At 37.7% G+C, this 22531-nt stretch overlaps 1 protein-coding gene across 27 annotated transcripts in view; it reads right to left on the bottom strand.

Annotated features, from left to right (window-relative positions):
- CCDC138 (coiled-coil domain containing 138) overlaps window positions 1–22531 on the bottom strand; it is a 139073-nt gene that overhangs the window by 85162 nt on the left and 31380 nt on the right. For 22 of the 27 annotated variants that reach the window (XM_065526783.1, XM_045368862.3, XM_074011230.1 and 19 more), the window contains one exon: window positions 3204–3320. The exons of the other annotated variants lie outside the window; for them this stretch is intronic. In XM_065526783.1, coding sequence (XP_065382855.1) covers window positions 3204–3320 — 117 coding nt within the window. The remainder of the gene's footprint in view (window positions 1–3203; window positions 3321–22531) is intronic. 27 annotated transcript variants of the gene reach the window in all.

Below are 22531 nucleotides of genomic sequence, written 5' to 3'. Positions count from 1 at the left end.
TTTTTAATTAGCTATGTGTGGTGGCAAACGTCTATAATCCTAGCTATGCAGGAGGCTGAGGGAGGATTGCTTCAGCCCAGTAGCTGGAGGCTGCAGTGTTCTATGATCACCACTGCACTCCTGCTTGAGCAACAGAGTGAGACTCTGTCTCAAAAACAAACAAAAAAACAAACAAGAAAAACCCTTTACTTCCATCTTCTATGGCTTCTAATCATTGGAGGGGTACTCTCCATCTTAAAGATCCTAAATTAAAACAAATGTAATACCAAGAAGAACTATTAGAAAAGTTATACAAAGAGATACACTCAATACACTACAGATAAAGGAAAATAAAATTCTAAAAAATGTTCAAGTAACCCGTAAGAAAGCAGGAAAAGGAACCAAAGAAATGAAAAAGAAACAAAAAGAACCACCCAGTAGTTAAAAAAACAGTTACAGCTTAAGCCCTAACATATCAATAAGTACATTACATGTAAATGGCCTAAAACACCAATTAAAACACAGAGCTTGACAGAGTTTATTTTTCCGAAATCCAGCTATATACCATTTATTAAAAAAAAAAAAACTCATTCTAGATATAATATAAGCAGGTCAAAAGAAAAAGACTGGGAAAGAAATATTATTAGAACATGAATCAAAAGAAGGCAGAAGTCTCTATATTAGTATTAGATAAAGAGATTTCAGAGGCAATGCAAATGATCAGAGATAGAGAAGGACATTATAAAATAATAAAAAGGGTGAATCCACCAAGACATAATCCTAAATTTACAAGAACACAGTTACAAAATATGTGAGGCAAAACAGATGAAGGTTATAACATATAAATCTACAATTATAGCCGGAGACTTCAACATCCATCTATCTCTCCACATTTGATAGAACAGCACAAAGTATCAGCAAGGGTATAGACAACTCACAAACACCATCAACCAACAGGATCAAATTGACATTTATGCAACACTCCACCAAACAACAGAATACATATTCTCAGCCATAAAACAACCTCAACAATACAATAAACTAGAAAAATAGAATAACAGAAAGATGACAAACTTCTGAAGAATTCAAGGGTTCAGCCAGACATGGTGGCTCACACCTGTAATCCCAGCACTTTGGGAGGCCGAGGTGGGCAGATCACTTGAGGTCAACATGGTAAAACTCCATCTCTACTAAAAAAAAAAAAAAAAAAAGAAAAGAAACCACAAAAATTAGCCAGGTGTGGTGGTGCGTCTGTAATCCCAGCTACTTGGGAGGCTGAGGCAGGAGAATCGCTTGAGCCCAGGAGGCGGAGGTTGCGGTGAGCCAAGACTGTGCCAGTGAACTCCAGCCTGGGTAAGAGAGTGAGTGAGACTCTGTCTCAATAAATAAATAAATAAATAAATAAATAAATAAAAATGAAACAAAGAGATGATCCTTTGAAAGATCAATAAAATGGAGAAACAGAGAAACTTCCAGCAAAAAAGACGAAGTAAAGAAAGAAAACACAAATTATCCATATTAAGAAGGAAATAAGGGCCGGGCGCAGTGGCTCAAGCCTGTAATCCCAGCACTTTGGGAGGCCGAGACGGGTGGATCACAAGGTCAGGAGATCGAGACCATCCTGGCTAACACCGTGAAACCCCGTCTCTACTAAAAAATACAAAAAACTAGCCGGGCGAGGTGGCGGGCGCCTGTAGTCCCAGCTACTCGGGAGACTGAGGCAGGAGAATGGCGTAAACCTGGGAGGCGGAGCTTGCAGTGAGCTGAGATCCGGCCACTGCACTCCAGCCCGGGCGACAGAGCGAGACTCCGTCTCAAAAAAAAAAAAAAAAAAAAAAAGAAGGAAATAAGGCTACCACTACAGATACTGAAGACATCAAAAGGATAAGAGAATACTATGAAAAACTCCATACACATAAATTTGCATACATTTGAATGGTTCAGTTTCTCAAAAAGCACAAACTATTACAAATCATCGATATGAATTATGTAACTAGAACAGACCTGTAACTATTAGAGAACTTAAATTCATGATTTAAAACCTCCTCCAAAAGAAATCTCATCCACATAGTTTCACTGGAGAATTCTACCAAATGTTTAAAGAAGAATGAACACTAAGTCTACATAATTTCTTCCAGAAAACATAAAGGATAAGACCCTTCCCAATTCATTTGATGAACCTAACATTGCCCTGATACAAAACCAAAGAGAGTTCAAAACTATAGACAAATATCTCTCATGAATATAGAAACAAAAGTCCTTAACAAAATATTAGCAAATAGAATTAGCTAATATAAAAACATATAAAAAGAATTAAACACCACAACCAAGTAGGTTTTATTCCAGAGACACATGGCTAATTTAATATTTCAAAGTCAATGTAATTCATATTAACAAGTTAAAGATGAAAAAGATCATTTGATCTTATCAATCAATGCAAAAAAAGTATCTAAAAAAATTCAACACCATTAATGATTTTTTAAAAACTCAGAAAAGCAGGAATACAGGAGAACTTGATTGAAAGTATCTATGAAAATACCACAGCTAATATTATACTTAGTAATCGCAGAATGAATTTTCCACCTAAGAGGAGAAACAAGGCGAGGATGACTACTCTCACCACTCACATTCAACATACTGCTAGAAACTCTAGCTAATGCAGTAAGGTTGGAAAAGGAAATTAAAGACATACATATCAAAAAGGAAAAAAAACACAACGCTGTCTTCATTTGCAGATAACATGATTTGCTATGTAAAAATCCTGAGGAACCTTCAAGAAAACTCCTAAAACTAATAAAGTCAGGATACAAAACAAACAAAAAACAATTTTATGTCTACACATTATCAATGAACATGTAAACATCAAAAGTAAAAAGACAACACCAATTAAAAGTGCTCAAAAAATGTCAATACTCAGCCAAAAATCTAAACAAGAATGCAGCAATTTTATGCTGAAAAGTATACAACATTGATTAATTAAAGTTTTAAATAAATGGACATTTTATGTTCGTAAGTTGTAAGACTCAACAAAGGAAAGATGTCAATTATTCTCAAATTGATATACAGGTTTAACACAATTCCTATCAAAATCCCAGCAAGATATCTTATAGACAGGGAAGATTGTTCTGAAATACAGAGAATATATTCAAAATAGATATTGTGAAACAAGATCAAGAATATTAGGTGGAGTATTACTTGAAGAAAAATTTCTATTAACCAATTACCTGTGCTCCAGCATCTAGCTGCCTTAGAGACCAATATATAAATTTTACAAAAGGCTCGTGAAGTTTGGTATTCACAAATGGCATCCATTGTAGTTGCTCTGTCATCAGAGGCAAAAGCTAAAGACAAAATGATGGAAAATAAATACAAAGGCACAGTATTTTTAAATGTCTGAAATCAATTACCACAATTTTCCAAAATCATCTTTAAAAACAAAAAAACAGTTCTCCAACAAAAAATCTTCAGTTTAAAACTATATGCAATACTATTTGGCAATATGTATTTGAATTTTTATATATGCATTTTCTTTCATCCAGCAATAATAGCACATCTAGTTTAAGGAGATTAACCTAAACAAAGATATTCTCTGAACCTTAAATGATTAAATAAATTAATAGTACATATGTAACCTTTAAAAATGATAACCTAGATTTACATTTATTGCTATGGCATATTCTGGGGTGAAAAAAGGTGTTTACAAGGAAGCAAATGGAATAAAAATCTCATTTACATAAACTACATCTATATAAATTTATACTGAAAAAGATATATGAAAGGATTTCTTTTTTTTTTTTGAGACGTAGTCTCGCTGTGTCTCCCAGGCTGGAGTGCAGTGGCGTGATCTCGGCTCACTGCAAGCTCCGCCTCCCGGGTTCACGCCATTCTCCCGCCTCAGCCTCCCAAGTAGCTGAGACTACAGGCACCCGCCACCACGCCCGGCTAGTTTTTTGTATTTTTAGTAGAGACGGGGTTTCACCATGTTAGCCAGGATAGTCTCGATCTCCTGACCTCGTGATCCACCCGCCTCGGCCTCCCAAAGTGCTGGGATTACAGGCTTGAGCCACCGCGCCCAGCCGAAAGGATTTCTTAAAAAGCTAGATTTCAGAAACTGGAGTAATACTTTTTTATATGTCTCCCTTGCATGTATATCTTAATATGCTAATTTATAAAAATAATATTTAAATGTTTAAGGATGTCTATGAACTTTGCTTCAAAAGTATAACATTTTGCTAAATGATTTCAGGACCAGAAAGATAAATTCTAAGGCTCTAACAGAATATTCCCACTTCTTAGATACCAGCCTAAGGAAATCGTTTTAAGAAGATCCCTCCAAAAGCCATGTACAAAGATACTTATTGCTACACTGTTTATAAGAGTATAAACCTGGAAGTAATTGTACAGCAATCAGGAAAATGGTTATGTCAACTGTATAAAGATTCTCTGGACTAATGATTATGAGCATATTGTGTGTATATACATACATGTATTTTAAAAAATTTTCTGTATATGATGATGTTTTGACATCTTAAAAAACCTTTCCAGTTGGGGAGAGACTGCCCCTCCCTGGACCAGTCAATTCTTAGATATAGCAAAGTGCTCAGCCTAGAGTATGCCTCTGATAGACAAACGAACCAATTCAGAGCCAGACCCCTTCTATCTGGCCCTTGTATCCCAGGAGGCAATATTCTCTGCTGTAATCTTACCAGTGTCACTAGGGACCACCCCTAGAGCTTAGTACCAGCCAAAATTATTCAAACTAGCCAATCCTATTTGTTCACCCTGCCCTGCATTGCCCTTCATGTGGAAACCAAAATAAAGGGTCTGCCCAATGCCTTCCCCTAGGCTCCTGTCTTCCTACCATCTGACCACTCTGGTGTCTTAAAAAAAAAAAAATCGAAAAAATTATAGACCCCTCCCAAGCTGAGAAATGTCTAAATAGTCTTTTCATGGAATAAAAGTTGGTAGCCATATACTCTCTTACAGTCATAATCTCAGTAAAATTTTATATAAACTTCTCCCCCCAACTTTTTAATAAAGCCATGCATCAGTTAATGAGAGATACACTGTAAAATAACAATAAATAGTAAATACATAAACCAGTAATATGGTTGTTTATCAAGTATTATGTACTGTATATAACTGTGTGTGCTATACTTTTATGTAACTGGCGGCACAGGTTTATTTACATCAGCATCATCACAAACGTGAGTAATGTGTTCTGCTACAATATTATGACACCTATGATGTCACAAAGTGACAGGACATTTTCAGCTCCATTATAATGTGCTTTTTTATATATTCTTTTTTTCTTTGCTCCATTATATTATGGGACCACCATCATAGATATGGTCTACCATTGTCTTAAACATCATTATGCAGTGCATGGCTGTATATTAAAAGGATTATACATCATGACTAAGTGAGATTTATTCTTTCAATGCAAGGACAGTTCGACATTTTAACAAAATGAAGGACAAAACCCACACGATTATTTCAACTGACAAAGAAAAAGCACTGAACAAGATTCAACACCCTTTCATGATAAAAATACTCAGCAAACTTAATAGAGGGAAACTACCTCGATATAATAAAGGCTATATATAAAAAGCCCACAGATTACACTATAAAGGTAAAAGAATGAAAGCCTTTCCTCCAAAATCAGGAAGAAGACAAGGATGCACACCCTCACCTCTTCTGTTCACCACAGTACCAGCCAGTGAAACTGGGCAAAAAAAAAGAAATAAAAAGTATCCAAATTGTAAAAGTAGTAGTAAAATCATCTCTCTTCTCAGATGGCATGACCTCGTATGTCGAAAGTCTTAAAGATTCCACAATTAAAAAAAAAAAAAGTTAGAATACATAAATTCAGCAAAGTCGCTGAATACAAAATCGAACTCAAAAATCAGGTGTGGTTCTATACACTAACAATGAACAATCCAAACAGGAAATAAGGAAAACAGTTCCATTTACAAAGAGCATCAAAATTAATAAAAATACTTAGGAATAAATCTAAGCAAGGAGGTAAAAAACGTATACACTAAAAACCACAAAACAGTGATGAAAAAAATTAAAACAGACCCAAATAGAATGAAATTTCATGTTTATGGGTCAGAAAACTTGGTATTATTAAGGTGCCCATGCTACCCAAAGCGATCTACAGATTCGAGGTAATTGCTACCAAAATCCCTACAGCATTAATTTACTATGGTGAACAGTATAGCAGTTCTTCAAAAGTTGAAAATAGAACTATCAAATGATCTAGCAATCCCACTTCTGAGTATCCGTCCAAAGGGATTGAAAACAGGGTCTTGAAAGGATATTTGCAAGCCCATATTCCTATCAGCACTATTCACAATAGCCATGAGATGGTAGCTGCCCAAATATCCATCAACGAATGAACAGATAAGCAATATGTGGTATTCATGCATAAACAAATATTGTTCCACCTTAAAAAGTTAGGAAATCCTGTCACATGCTACAACATGGACGAACCTTAAGGATATTATGCTAAATGAAATAAGCCAGTCACAAAAAGGCCCATATTATTATGATTCCACCCATATGAGAAATCTAATGTCAAATTCATTGAAGCAGAAAATTGAATTGTGGTCATCAGGGGCTGGGGTAGGTGAAATGGGGAGTTGTTACTTAATAAGCGCTATGGTTTGAATATGTTCCTCAAAATTTGTGTTGGAAACTTAATGCCCAAAACATCAGTGTTGTGAGGCGGGGATCTACTGGGAAGTATTTACGTCAGGAGGACTCTGCCCTAAGGAATGGATTAACGGCATTGTAATAAAGGCATGTGGGAGCGGGATCCCTTTCTCCTGTTCTTCCACCCTGTGGGCACACAACGTTCATCTGGTTTTTGCTCTTTTGCCTTGTGCCACGTGAGGATGCAGCAAGAAAGCCCCAATCAGATGCCTGGACATCCAGCTGCCAGAACTGTGAGAAATAAGTTTCTGTTGTTTACAGATTGCCCAGTCTCAGATATTCTGTTGTAACAGCACAAAACAAAGACAATGGGTACTGAGTTTTAGTTTTGCAAGATAAAGTATTTCTGGAGAGCTGTTGAAGGACAATGTGAATATACTAATGAACTGTATACTTAAAAATTATTAAGATAATAAATTTATGTTTTCATCACAGTTTGAGAAATTATATGGGTGGACCAGAAAAAGACTTACTTGAACAGATTTACAAATCTTATGATATGTAAGGTATTTAAACTATGGTTAGTCATTATACTATCTGTAAGCCAATACTTTGTGAAAAATATTTGAATACATTATGTGTTTTCATATCGCTGTTATCAGTGGTGAATTTCATTTGCTCTGGGGGACTTAACTATCAACAGTTTCGTGAATTTTTTATCAGAAATAGAGGTATAATATCCTTAATGGCCTTAACACATGGCAGTGAATTTTTTTAATTTTTGAGCTCATGGCTGAGATGAACATTTTCTGAATAAGAACAGCACTCAATCATTGAACAGTTTTGGAAATTACCTTTTGCTGCACATTATTCATTTTTTTTACTAGAGTCAACCTGAAATTACAAGTCAAAACAGTGCTTACATATGAAACTTACACTACAGTAGTCATTTCAACAACTGGTATTGTTTGAATCATAATGTTAAGCTGCATAAACTTCCTTTGTTGTCAGATATTTTAAAAAGAGAGGAGACCTCCACTACCATTCCAACACAGATTTGCAGCGGATATGTTTTCTGACTCCAAACTACAGTTCTAGCAGCATTATTTGAATCTCAATGCAAGTGCAAAATGATCTGCATATTTCAAGATCCATTCGACTGCAACTAAGGAGCTGCCAACTGACCTTCAATTGGACGTGATTACTCTCCAATACAGTGATACACAAAAAGAAATATCAAGAGAAGAATCAAAAAGAATTCTGTAAATGCTTTTCAAGTGACAGAGTCATATGCATGTCTGTGGTCCCACTTATGAGATACTTAGAATAGGCAAATTCTTAGAGATAGAAAGTAGATGAGAGACTACCAGGGTCTACGGGGGAGGGAGGAATGGGAAGATATTGTTAAATGGGTACAGAATTTGTTTCAGATGATAAAAAATTCTTGAAATTGATAGTGATGATGGTTGTACAGCATTGGGAATATACTTAATGCCACTAAATTGTACATTTATAAATGGTTAAAACGATAAATATTAAGCTATGCATATTTTACCACAATGAAACAAGATCATATGCTCACGGATTGATGTCAATTATTTGACAATATTTAGTGTATGAAAAGACATTTTCAGGCCGGGCATGGTGGCTCATGCCTATAATCCCAGCACTTTGGGAGGCCAAGGCGGGTGGATCACCTGAGGTCAGCAGTTCAATACCAGCCTGGCCAACATGGTAAAACCCCCATCTGTCTCTACTAAAAATGCAAAAATTAGCTGGGAGTGGTGGACACCTGTAATCCCAGCTACTTGGGAGGCTGAGGCAAGAGAATTGCTTGAACTCGGGAGGCAGAGGTTGCAGTGAGCCGAGATCACGCCACTGGACTCCAGCTCATGCGACAGAGTGAGGCTCCGTAAAAAAAAAAAAAAAATGCAAAGATGAAATATGTAAAGTCTCATTACAGATCAGCATTAACAGATAAAAATATGCAATTGATTCTGATGAAACGAAACACTTGGAACCCCAATTAAGTAAAATGATACCCCCAAATTCTAGTTTCTTCATTATTCGATCTACTGCAAAAAGTTTACTCCACATTACATTTTTAATTTTGTCAACAAAAAAACTGGTGAAAATTTGTTTCATTTCTTATTATGTAAGTACTGGTATCTTTCACTTTGCTTTTTGGCCTGCAAATCCTAAAATATTCATCATTTGTCCTTTTACAAAAAAGGTCTGCTGACCTTTGTCATGGGCTATAAACATTCCCATAGCTTAAGAAAAACCAGACTTCACTAAATTCATCTGGCATTGTCTTCTTTGTAGTTCCTGCCTACTCTATCTCTACTTCCTGTTTACTTTTAAACTAACAGACCTTGTTTTTAAAGAGCAGTTTTAGGTTTCTGAGTATACTGAGTAGGAAGTTGAGAATGCTTATATGCCCCCTGTCCTACTCCCACCTGCCAGTACCTTCCATTATTAACATCTTTACTAGTGTGGTACATTTGTAACAATTGTTAACACTGACACACTATGATTAACTAAAATCTATAGTTTACATTAGGATTCGCTCTGTTGTATAGCCTACAGATTTTGACAACATATAATCACACATATCCACCATGTATCACAGGAAATAATTTCACTGTCCTAAACATCGCCTGTGCTTCTCTCCTCTTTCTTTCTCAGAACCCTTGGCAGCTACTGATCTTTTTACTCCCGTTTTTGCCTTTTCCAAAATGTCATTATAGTTGGAATCATACAGCATGTAGCCTTTTCAGGCTGGCTTCTTTCACTTAGCAATGTACATTTAAGGTTTCTCCATGGTAAAATATAGATCCCTTGCTTAAAATCATTTCCTGTCTCCCTCTTCTCTGAGGGATGACATTCAAACTTGCCAGCATAGTTCTAGAACAGCAGTGACTCCACTTCCAGCTCATTGTAACTTTCCTCACATCATACCTCACCCACACCCTGTAACAGATGCATGTCATGACGAAGGCAGCTCATGTCTTCTCCTTCAACTACTAGGTGTCTGTCTCACAAACACCTACTCATCCTTCAAAGCTTAACTTTTAGCAGTCACTTCTACAAGGCTTTTTCATATATTTTCTTATCTTAGGATGTAATTTATCTACACCAGTGGTTCTCAAATTGTGGTCCCTACAACTACAGAAAGAGCATCACTTGGGAACCTGTCAGAAATACAAATTCTGGGTGGGGAGTTTCAGACCAGTCTGACCAACATGGAGAAACCCCATCTCTACTAAAAATACAAAATTAGCTGGGTGTGGTGGTACATGCCTGTAATCCCAGCTACTCGGGAGGCTAAGGCAGGAGAATCACTTGAACCTGGGAGGCAGAGGTTGCGGTGAGCCGAGATTGCACCATTGCACTCCAGCCTGGGCAACAAGAGTGAAACTTCGTCTCAAAAAAAAAAAAAAAAAGAAAGAAGAAAAAAAAAAAAAGAAAAGAAATACAAATTCTGGCCAGGCGTGGTGGGTCACGCCTGTAATCTCAGCACTTTGGGAGGCTGAGGCAGGCAATCACTTGAGGTCAGGAGTTTGAGACCAGCCAGGCCAACGTAGTGAAACCCTGTCTCTACTAAAAATATAAAAATTAGCCAGGTGTGGTGGCGTACACCTGTAATCCCAGCTACTCGGGAGGCTGAGGCAGGATAACTGCTTAAACCCAAGAGGCGGAGGTTGCAGGGAGCTGAGATTGCACCACTGCACTCCAGCATGGGCGACAGAGCGAGACTCCATTTCAAAAAAACAGAAAAAAAAGCAGGGCGCGATGGCTCACGCCTGTAATCCCAGCACTTTGGGAGGCCGAGGAGGGTAGATCACCTGAGGTCAGAAGTTCAAGACCAGCCCAGTCAACATGGTGAAACCCCACCTCTACTAAATATACAAAAATTAGTCGGGCATGGTGACGGGCGCCTGTTATCCCAGCTACTCAGGAGGCTGACGCAGAAGAATCGCTTGAACCCAGGAGGTGGTTGCAGTGAGCCGAGATCGTGCCATTGCGCTCCAGCCTGGGCAACAAGACTGGAACTTCATTTCAAAAAAAAAAAGAAAGAAATACAAAATTCTGTGCCACATTGGATCTACTAAATCAGATTCCAGGGCTAGGAACCTGAGTTTTAACAAGCCCTGCAAATGATTCTGATATGTGCTAAAATTGGAAAGTCAAGTTTCTCTTAGATATCTGACTTTCAGTTTCTTCACAGCAAACACTGCCTTTTTCTAGTGATTTCATTTTTTCATGAAAAATATCCACTTCATTTATATCCTTATCCCCTCTAAATACTAAGCCTTTTCCGACAGTATTTATATTCTTAATCCAAACATAACAAAAAAGTATTTTTTCTTATCTTCTGAATGTTTCAAGAGATTTGGCATATTTCATCCTACTAACACTGTAACAACGGTCCTTGTTCACGGGGTGGCAGTAATAGTGAACTGTGAACTCTTTCCAAACTCACTTTTTACAATTTGTCCTTTCAGCGTTTAAGATCATCTGGTGATCTTTACATCAGATACATTGCCTTTTCTTTCTTACTGTGATGACTTGAAATTGTCAGAATTTTTTTTCCTTTTTTTTGAGACAGAGTCCCGCTCTACAGCCCAGGCTGGAGTGCAGTAAGCAGCATGATCTCGGCTCGCTGAAACTTCTACCTCTGGGATTTAAGCGATTCTGGCACCTCAGCCCCACGAGTAGCTGGGATTACAGGTGTGCACCACCATGCCTGGCTAATTTTTGTATTTTTAATAGAGACAGAGTTTCTCCATGTTGGTCAGGCTGGTCTTGAACTGCTGGCCTCAAGTGATCTGCCCGCCTCGGCATCCCAAAGTGCTGGGATTACAGGCGTGAGCCACTGCACCTGGCTAAATTGTCCTGGTCAAAATGTCACAATGAAGAACATTTTCTGGCTTCCTTCCCAAGGTGCCTTTGGTTTTTTGTTTTTGTTTTTGTTTTTGTTTTTGAGACAGAGTCTTGCTCTTATTGCCCAGGCTGGAGTGCAATGGCACGATCTCGGCTCACTGCAACCTCCGCTTCCTGGGTTCAAGCGACTCTCCTGCCTCAGCCTCCCGAGTAGCTGGGATTACAGGTGCCCACCACCATGCCCGGCTAATTTTTGTATTTTTTAGTAGAGAGAGGGTTTTACCACATTGGCCAGGCTAGTCTTGAACTCCTGACATCAGGTCATCCGCCCACCTCAGCCTCCCAAAGTGCTGGGATTACAGGCGTGAGCCATGCCTTTGGTTTCTGACTGGCAACTGCCTAACTTTTGCAAAGTGAGCACCCTAAAGTTTAGGGTGGCCTGTCTTAGAATGCAGAATCCTGGTGAAAATGTATCCTAGTCAACACTTTGTTGAAAAATCTTTATTATGGCAAAATATATGTAACTTAAAATTTACCAATGGCATTAGTGTAATCACACTGTTGTATAACCATCACCACTATCCATCCCCAAAACTTTTGCATCATGCCAAACTGAAACTTTGTATCTATTAAATAATAACCCTCCATTCTCTTCCCCCAGCCCCTGGTAACTACCATCCTACTTTGTCTCCACAAAATTTGACTATTCTAGGTATTGCACACATGGAAGTGGAATCATGTAATATTTGTCATCTGGTGTCTAGCTTATTTCATTTACAATGTCTTCAGGGTTCATTCATGTTGTAGCACGTGTTAATTTCATGCCTGAATAATAGTCTTGTGTGTGTATATACCACATCTTGTTTATCCACTCATTCATGGATGAGCATTTACATTGTGTCCACCTTCATTTTATTATGTATAATCTTGCTATAAACTTGGCGCTTAAGTATCTGTTCAAGCCTCTGCTTTCAATTATTATGACTATATATCCAGAAGTAAAACTGCATAGTATAAGGTAATTCTATGATTAAATTTTTGAAGAACCACCATACTGTCTTCCATAGCAGCTGCATTGTACATTCCTATCACCAATAAACAAAGATTCCGCTTTCTGACATCCTTGCCAACACTTGTATGTACATATGTATGTATGTACGTACGTACCGAGACACAGTCTCAATCTGTCTCCCAGGCTGGAGTGTGGTCGCACAATCTCGGCTCACTGTAACCTCCGCCTCCCAGGTTCAAGCAATTCCCGTGCCTCAGCCTCCCAAGTAGCTGGAACTACAGGTTTGCATCACCATGCCAGGCTAATTTTTATATTTTTAGTAAAGATGGGGTTTCCCCATGTTGGCCAGGCTGGTCTCAAGTTCCTGACCTCAAGTGATCCGCCTGCCTCGGCCTCCCAAAGTGCCGGGATTACAAGTGTAAGCCACCACGCCTAGCCCTATTTTTTAAAATAAACATTCTAATAGGTGTTAAGTGGTATCTTACTGTGGTTGTGTATTTCCTTAGAGAGTAGTGATGGTAAGCATCTTTTTATGTGCTTAGGGGCCATTTCTTTATCTTTGGAGAAATAGCTATTTAGGTTCTTTGCTTGCTTTTTAAAAAATAAGTTTTTTTGGTTTTGTTTTTTGCTGGGTTGAAGGAGTTCCTTATATATTGTGGGTAGCAATCGCTTGTCAGATACACAATTTGCTAATATTTCCTCCCATTCTGGAGATTACCATTTCAATCTGTTGATGCACAAACGTTTTTAATTTTGATGAAGTTCGGTTTATTTTTGCTTTTGTTGCCTGTGCTTTTGGTGTCTTAGCCATGTAACCACTGCCTAATCTAATATCATGAAGATTTTCCTCTATGGCTTCTTCTAAGAGTTTTATAGTTTTAAATTCTCACATTTAAGCCTTTGACCCATTTTGAGTTAAAATTTTTTTGAGAGGGACTCTCGCACTGTCACCCGGGCTGGAGTGCAATGGTGTGATCTCAGCTCACTGCAACCTCCACCTCCTGGGTCCAAGCAATTCTCCTGCGTCAGCCTCCCGAGTAGCTGGGATTACAGGTGCCTGCCACTATGTCTGGCTAATTTTTTGTATTTTTAGTAGAGATAGGGTTTCACTATGTTGGCCAGGCTGGTCTCGAACTCCTGACCTTGTGATCTGCCCACCTTGGCCTCCCAAAGTGCTGGAATTACAGGTGTGAGCCACCACGCGCAGCTGAGTTAAATTTTACATATCGTATAAGGTAAGGCTCATACTCATTTTGTTGCATGACAGTATCCAGTTTTTCAGCATCATTTGTTGAAGACTGTCCTTCCTTCATTGAGTGGTCTCTGTACCCTTGTCAAAAATCACTGGACTATATGTAAGGCCTTATATTGGGCTCTCCATTCTATCCCATTGGTCTACATGTCTTATGTCAGTATCACAGAGTTTAGATTACTGTAGCTTTGTACTAAGTTTTGAAATCAGAAAGTATGAGATCTCTAACTTTGTTCTTTTTATGGTTGTTTTGGCTTTTCATTGTGCCTTCAGATTCCATATGAATTTTAGGATAAGTAGTATTCTTTGACATATAACAGTTTTATGTTTTTATGTCGTTAAATCTAGAGCCCTTGTTTTGTTATTTTTACCATTTGTGTAAACATTATGGTAAAATGCTTTACCTTGTCCTCGTATTTAATCAATATTTAATGTTATATTTTTGGGTTTTCTATGGTTTCATGATAACTTCCAAATATTTATCTACAATATATTTTGGTGTTAAGTATGGCACAGAACCACCTTCTTTTTTTTTTTTTTTTTTTTTTTTTTTTTTTGTTGAGACAGAGTCTCGCTTTGTCACCCAGGCTGGAGTGCAGTGGCCAGATCTCAGCTCACTGCAAGCTCCGCCTCCCGGGTTTACGCCATTCTCCTGCCTCAGCCTCCCAAGTAGCTTGGACTACAGGCACCCGCCACCTCGCCCGGCTAGTTTTTTGTATTTTTTAGTAGAGACGGGGTTTCACCATGTTAGCCAGGATGGTCTCGATCTCCTGACCTCGTGATCCGCCCGTCTCGGCCTCCCAAAGTGCTGGGATTACAGGCTTGAGCCACCGCGCCCGGCCCACCTTCTTGTTTTTAATGGTAAATCAGTAGTCTTGATACATTTATGAAATAATCCCTATTTTCCTCCATTGATTTAACACGCTACTTTTATCATATGTGAAATCCATTTACAAGTTTGGATCTGTTTTTGTGGTCACAGTTCTATCAATTTGTGTGCTCCTATACTACTACCATAATGTTCTAATCACTGTGGTTCTAACATATTTACATATGGGAATGAAATCTCTGATGAATTTTTCTTCAGGAACAGTGATCCAAGAGTATGTAACGTAATCTTTAAGTTTTTTTTTTTTTCTGAGACGGAGTCTCACTTGTTGCCCAGGCTTGAGTGTTGTGGCGTGATCTGGGCTCACTGCAAGCTCCGCCTCCCGGGTTCAAGCCATTCTCCTGCCTCAGCCTCCCGAGTAGCTGGAACTACAGGTGCCCACCACCACGCCCAGCTAATTTTTTGTATTTTTAGTAGAGACGGGGTTTCACCGTGTTAGCCAGGATGGTCTCGATCTCCTGACCTCATGATCCGTCCACTTCAGCCTCCCAAAGTGCTGGGATTACAGGCGTGAGCCACCACACCCAGCCAAAATCATTTTTATTGTTACATTTAACTTTTTGATTTAGTAAGAAATGTCATATATCTTTCTATCCAGCATATGTGAAATCCCTTGATTATCAAATTAAGTTTTCATATTGTTAAATGAAATTTGTAATTTTCTACATTTTGTTTTACACATTTTCTCTTTTATTTATTTTACTAGGTTTGTAAATTTGGTATTGTAAATACATTCTTTTCTTTAAATTACATATTGATGTATTTGGAAGATTTTTTGCTTTTTAGCCACTGGATACTTTACTGAAATCACGAGTTCTAATTAATTTTTTGGCTGGTTTCCTTTCCATTATTTTAAAGTGATGAAGATAGGTCTGCTTTTCAATGCTAAACATTTCAGTCCATTTTCTCATCATTTTGCTTTAGAATAATGTTTAACAGTAGAGGTGATAGTAGGTGGCATCCCTATCTTGACCTTCCTTTAATTGTGTAACCATACATTAGCAACGTATCATCCAAAAATGAATTTAAGAAAATGATTCTATTTTTGGCATCACCAAAAATAATAAAAATACTCTGAAATTAACTTTTCAAAAGAAGTACAAAACTTATACCCTGAAAATGAGAAAATACAGCTGAAAGAAATTAAAAAGATCTAAATACAATGGAAAGACATCTTGTTCATGGATTAGCAGACAATATTGTTAAGATTCCAAGACTTCCCAAATTAATCCACAGATTCAGTGCAGTCCTTAATCAAAATCCCAGCTGGCTTCTTTGCAGAAATTGAAAGGCTGCCCCTGAAATTCATATGAAAATGCCACTGACCCACAACATATTTGGAAAAGAAGGACAAAGTTGGAAGACTCACACTTTCTGATTTTAAAATTTACTACAAAGCTACAGTAATGAATCAAGTGTGACACTGGCATAAGGATAGACAAATAGAACAAGGGAATGGAATTGAGAATCCAGACATGGACCCTCTTATTTACACTGTATTTATTTTCGACATGGTACCAAAACAATTCAATAGGGAAGGAACAGATTTTTCAACCAATGATGTTGAAACAAATGGGTACCTATATGTAAAAAATGAGGTTACACCCTTCTCGCACTATATAGGAAAACTAACTCAAAATGCATCAAAGGCCTAAACATGTAAGAGGTAAAGGTATTAAACTCTTGAAAGAAAACATACAGATAAATCTTTGTGGCTCTTGATTTAGCAACGTTTTCTTAAATATGACGCAAAACATACAAGCAAAGAAAAAAGCTAAATTGGACTCTATAAAAATTTAAAACCTTTATGCTTCAAAGGGTACTATCAAGAAAGTCAACAGACAACTACTGAATGGAGAAAATATTTTCAAATCACATATTGGATAAGGTACATCCATCTTGAATATTTAAAAACAAAACCTCCTACAAATAACTCAGTAATAAAAAAGATAGCTCAATTAAAAATGCTCAGTGGATTTAAACAGACACTTACCTATAAAAGATATCCAAACAGTCAATAAGCACATGAAATGATGCTCAACATTAGTCATCAGGGAAACATGAATCAAAACCATGATGATTGACCACTTCATACTCACTGAGATGACAAAAATTTTAAATCGTTCTGACCATGATATAAAGAAATCGAAACTCCTGCAGACTGCTGGCAGGATTGTACAATTGTTGAACCACTTTGACAAACAGTCTGGCAGTTTAGCAGTTTCACTCTTAGGTATGTAGTCAAGAAAAATGAAAAACTACATGCATACAAAAATCTGTAGATAAGTGTTCATAGCAACACCATTCATAACAGCCAACAAATGGAAACAACCCAAATGTCTCTCAAATGATATGGGCAAGTAAAACGTTATATCTATATTACAGAATATTATTTGGTAATAAAAAGGAATGAAGTATTGATACATGTGATGACATAAGTGAATTTCAAAAACATAATAAATGAGTCAGTCATGGAACACTACATATTGTATGAATCTGTTTATATGAAAAGTCCAGATAGGAAAATCTATAAAGACAGAAAGCAGATGAGTGGTTGCCTAGCACTGGAAATGCTGAATAAAGGGCTGGGCAACTGATAATGGATTGGATTTTTTTTTTGGAGAGAGGAGATAAAATGTTCTAAAACTGATTAAGGTGATGGTTATACAACTCTGTGAATATAGAAAAAAAACCACTGAATTGCACAGTTAAAAGCCTACTTGTATAAGATGTGAATTATATCTCAATAAAGCTGTTACCAAAAAAAACCCCACCAGAACAAAAACAAGATATAATCAGGCCTGCTTGGTGCTCTTGGTCTTTGTGTCTCCTGTCTCTTTAAGTTTTGGACACTTTACATCCTCCCACCTCCTTATTATTTACACGATTAACTTGTTGAAGAGTCTAGGTCAGTTAATTATCTCACGTTCCTAATTTATTTTGCATGATTCTTTGTGTTGCTACGTAACTTGTTTTCTGGCAGGAATACTTTATAGGTAAATCTGTGTACTGTATCTTCCATACATATGTCTAGTTCCATGTGAAAGAGTTCCCTCTGAAACGACTCAAGTTCATTCTTTACCAATTTTTAATCTTACACAGTCATGCACTGCATAACATTTCAGTCAATTGACCGCATATAACAATGCTGGTCCCGTGAGATTATAAGGGAGCTAAAAATTCCTATTGTCTTAGTGATGTTGTAGCTGTTACAATGTCATACGGCAGTAAATTATTCATGTGTTTGTGACAATGCTGGTGTAAAAAAAAACTACTGTGTTGCCAGTAGTATAAAAGTGTAACACATACAATTATGTATAGTACATACTACTTGATAACAAACTATGTTACTGGTTACGTATCTGCTACACTATACTTTCTATCATTATTTTAGATGTACTTCTTCCAGTTATTAAAAAAAAAAAAGTTAAATGTAAAACAGCCTCAGGCAGGTCCTTCAGCAGGTATTCCAGGCAAAGGCATTGTTTTTTTTTTTTTTTTTTTTGAGAGGGAGTCTCGCGCTGTCGCCCGGGCTGGAGTGCAGTGGCCGGATCTCAGCTCACTGCAAGCTCCGCCTCCCGGGTTTACGCCATTCTCCCGCCTCAGCCTCCCGAGTAGCTGGGACTACAGGCGCCCGCCACCTCGCCCGGCTATTTTTTGTATTTTTTAGTAGAGACGGGGTTTCACTGCGTTAGCCAGAATGGTCTCGATCTCCTGACCTCGTGATCCGCCCGTCTCGGCCTCCCAAAGTGCTGGGATTACAGGCTTGAGCCACCGCGCCCGGCCTAAGGCATTGTTATTATAGGAGGTGATAGCTATTTGTGTGTTACTCCCCCGAAGACCTTCCAGTGGAACCAACTGCAGAGGTGGAAGACACTGATATTGATTATCCTGACCCTGTGTAAGCCTAAGCTAACATGTGCGTCTGTCTTAGTTTTTAACAAAATAGTTGAGAAAGTAAAAAATAAAATAAAAATTTTTTAAATAGAAAAAAACATATAGGATAGAAAGTATTTTTGTACACCTGTACAATGTGTTTGTGTTTTAAACAAAGTGTTAATATTACGAAGTCAAAAAGTTAAAAAAAAAAAAAAACTAGAAAGTTTATAAAGTAAAAAGATTACAGTAAGCTAAGCTTAATTTGTTAGTGAAAAAAATTTTTTTTCTAAATTTAGTGTAGTCTAAGTGCATACTGTTTATAAAATTTACTGTAGTGTGCACGTCTTAGAATTTCATTTACTCACTACTCACTCACTGACTCGCTCAGAGCAACTTCCAGTCCTGAAAGCTCCATTCATGGTAAGTGATCTATTCAGGTGTACCTGCCCTTTTTTTTTTTTTTTGAGACAGTCTCACTCTGTGGCCCAGGCTGGAATGCAGTGGCACAATCTCGGCTCACTGCAATCTCTGCCTCACGGGTTAAAGCAATTCTCTTGCCTCAGCCTCCCGAGTAGCTGAGATTACAGACGTCCACCACCAGGTCCAGCTAATTTTTGTATTTTTAGTAAAAACAGGGTTTCACCATGTTGGCCAAGGTGGTCTCGAATTCCTGACCTCAGGTAATCACCTGCCTCAGCCTCCCAAAGTGCTGGGATTACAGGCATGAGCCACAAGCCTGGCCCAGGTGTACCCTTTTTAATCTGTTATATTGTATCTTTACTGCACATTTTATATGTTTAGATGCACAAATACTTCACATTGTGTTACAACTGCCTAAGATATTCAGCATTGTAGATGCTGTACAGGATCATAGCCTAGGAACAACAGGCTACATAATATAGCCTAGGCTGGTAGTAGGCTATATTACCTACGGTTATGTACATACTCTACAATGTTTACACAAAAAGTCACCTAACAATACATTTCTCAGAATGTGGTCCCATTGTTAAACAATGCATGACTGTACTGTTGAATTCAGTTTGCTACTATTTTGTTGAAGATTTTTGCATCTATATTTATCAAGGTATTAGTCAGTAGTTTTTTCACTGTGTCTTTGTCTAGCTTTGGTATCAGGGTAATGTAGGCCCCAAAGAGTAAGTCTGGAAGTGTTACTTCCCTTTCAATTTTTTCGAAGACTATGAGGAGGATGGGTGTTAATTCTTCAAATGTTTGATAGAATTCTAAAGTGAAGCTCTCTGGCTTTTCATTGTTGGGTTTTTTTTTTTTTTTTTTTTTTTTTTTTTTTTTAGTGATTGAATCTCCTTACTTATCATTGGCCTTTTCAGATTTTCTATTTCATCAGGATTCAGTCTTGGAAAGCTGTGTTTTTATAGGAACTTACTCATTTCTTCTATGTGATGCAATCTGTTGGCATGTAATTGTTGATAATATTGTCTTATAATCCTTTTTATTTCTGTGGTATTGCTTGCAAGATCCCTTCTTTCCTTTCTAATTTGAGTTATTCCAGTCTTCTCTTTTTTCTCCCTTCATCTAGCTAGTGATTTGTCAATTTTGTTGATACTTTCAAGGAACCAAATCAGCCAGGCTGTTGATTTTGATTTTGATCTCTCTTCCTTTTCAATGTAAGCATCTACAGCTACAAACTTCCCTGTTAACACTGCATCCTATAAATTTTGTTATGATGTGTTTTTTTGTTTCAAGGTATTTGCCAATTTTCCTTGGGATTTCTTCTTTGACCCCATGGTTGCTGTAGAGTGAGTTTTTAAATTTTCACATATTTGTGGATTTTATAGTTATCCTTCCTTGGTTTGAGGTTTCACTTCATTGTGATCAGAAATTTTGTAACAACGTCAGTCTTTGAAAATTTATTAAGACTTGTTTTGTGGCCAAACACGTGGTTTATCTGGAGGATGTTCCACGTACACTTGAGAAGAATGTATCATCTGCTGTTGTTGGGTGGTGTTCTGTATATGTCTGACATCGAGTTAATTTATTATGTTGCTCAAGTCCTCCATTTCCTTACTTATATGCTGTCTGGTTATTCTATCTATTTCTGAAAGTAGGGTATTGAAGTTTCCTAGTATTATTATGTTACTATTTCTTCAATTCTGTCAATGTTTGCTTCACATTATTTTAGAAGTCTGATGTTTTGGGGCATAAATATTTCTCATTTGTATCTTCTTGGTGAATTTACCTTTTTATCACTTATATAGTGTCCTTGTCTCTTGTAACAGTTTTTGACATAAAGTATATTTTGTCTTACATTAGTATTACTACTACTATTCTCTTCTGGTGACCACTGACAAGGATTGTCTTTTTCCATCCTTTCATTTTCAGCCTACATGTGTCTTTACATCTAAAATGAGTCCCTTGTAGACAGCATACAGTTGGGTGCTGGCTGTTTAAATCCAATCAGCCACTCTAATTAGTTTTTTGATTTCATCCATTTACATTTAAAGTAATTACTGATAAAGGAAGGACATACTTTTTTTTTTTTTGGAGACAAAGTTTCACTCTTGTTGCCCATGCTGGAGCACAATGGTGTGATCTCAGCTCACTGCAACCTCTGCCTCCTGGGTTCAAGCAATTCTCCTGCCTCAGCCTCCGGAGTAGCTGGGATTACAGGTGCCTGCCACCGCGCCCGGCTAATTTTTGTATTTTTAGTAGAGATGGGGTTTCACCATGTTGACCAGGCTGGTCTTGAACTTCTGACCTCAGGTGATCCACCCGCCTCAGCCTCCCAAAGTGCTGGGATTACAGGCATGAGGCACCGTGCCAGGCCAGGAAGGACATACTATTACCATTTTGTTAATTTTTTCTGCATGTCTTGCAGCTTTTTTGTCCCTCCTTTCCTCTCTTACTGCCTTTGGGTTTCACTGATTTTTGTGTGTGTTACACACTTAGATTCTCTTTTAATTTCCTTCTGTGTATATTCTATAAGTATTTTCTTTGCAATCAGTTATATAAAACATCTTAAAGTTATAACTATTTTACATCAATAATGTCAACTGAATACACTAACTGCACCATTATGGCTCCACATTCCCACTTCATGTTACTGATGTCACAATTCTTTTTTTTTGAGACGGAGTCTCACTCTGTTGCCCAGGCTGGAGTGCAATGGCACGATATCAGCTCACTGCAACCTCCGCCTCCCAGGTTCAAGCAATTCTCCTGCTTCAGCCTCCCAAGTAGCTGGGAGTACAGGCACGTATGCCTGGCTAATTTTTGTACTTTTAGTGGAGATGGGGTTTCACCATGTTGGCCAGGCTGGTCTCAAACTCCTGACCTTGGGTGATCCACCTACCTTAGCCTCCCAAAGTGCTGGGATTACAGGCGTCAGCCACTGCACCAGGCCACAAATTATATCTTTATATGTTGTATTACCCCCAGCATAGACTTAGTTTTTTTTTTTTTAAATACTTCTGTCTTTTACATTCTATGCAATAATTAAAAATCAACTTATATGTCAAGATTACAATAATATAGGCTACTTACTGTATTCGTCCATTTATTTGCCTTTAACACAGAATGTTATACTTTCATATGGCTTCATGTTGCTGTGTAGTGTGCTTTCATTTCAACCTGAAGGACTCTCTTCAGTATTTTTTATAGGGCAGGTGTAATAGTTACTGAACTCCTTCAACTATTGTTTATCTGAGAAAGTCTTAAGGACAGTTTAGCTGAATATACTACTCTTGGTTAACAGTTTTGTTTTTTTTTTTTTTTTGCACTTAGAATGTACCACCCCACTGCCTGTTGGCCTGCAAGGTTTCTGCTGAGAAATCTGCTGAAATTCTTATAGAACTCCCTTGAACGAGACCAGCTGCTTTTCTCTTGTCAATTTCAAGATTCTCTTTGTATTTTACTTTTGACAATTTGATTATAATGTATCTTAGAGTTGGGTGTCTTTGGAATTGTCCTCTCTGGAGTTCCTTGAGCTTCCTGAATTTGT

The sequence above is a fragment of the Macaca fascicularis genome, chromosome 13, assembly GCF_037993035.2.
Source record: "Macaca fascicularis isolate 582-1 chromosome 13, T2T-MFA8v1.1".
Classification (NCBI taxonomy): domain Eukaryota; kingdom Metazoa; phylum Chordata; class Mammalia; order Primates; family Cercopithecidae; genus Macaca; species Macaca fascicularis.
The sequence above is the reverse complement of the archived record's forward strand: the minus strand, read 5'-3'. Positions and strand labels throughout refer to the sequence as shown.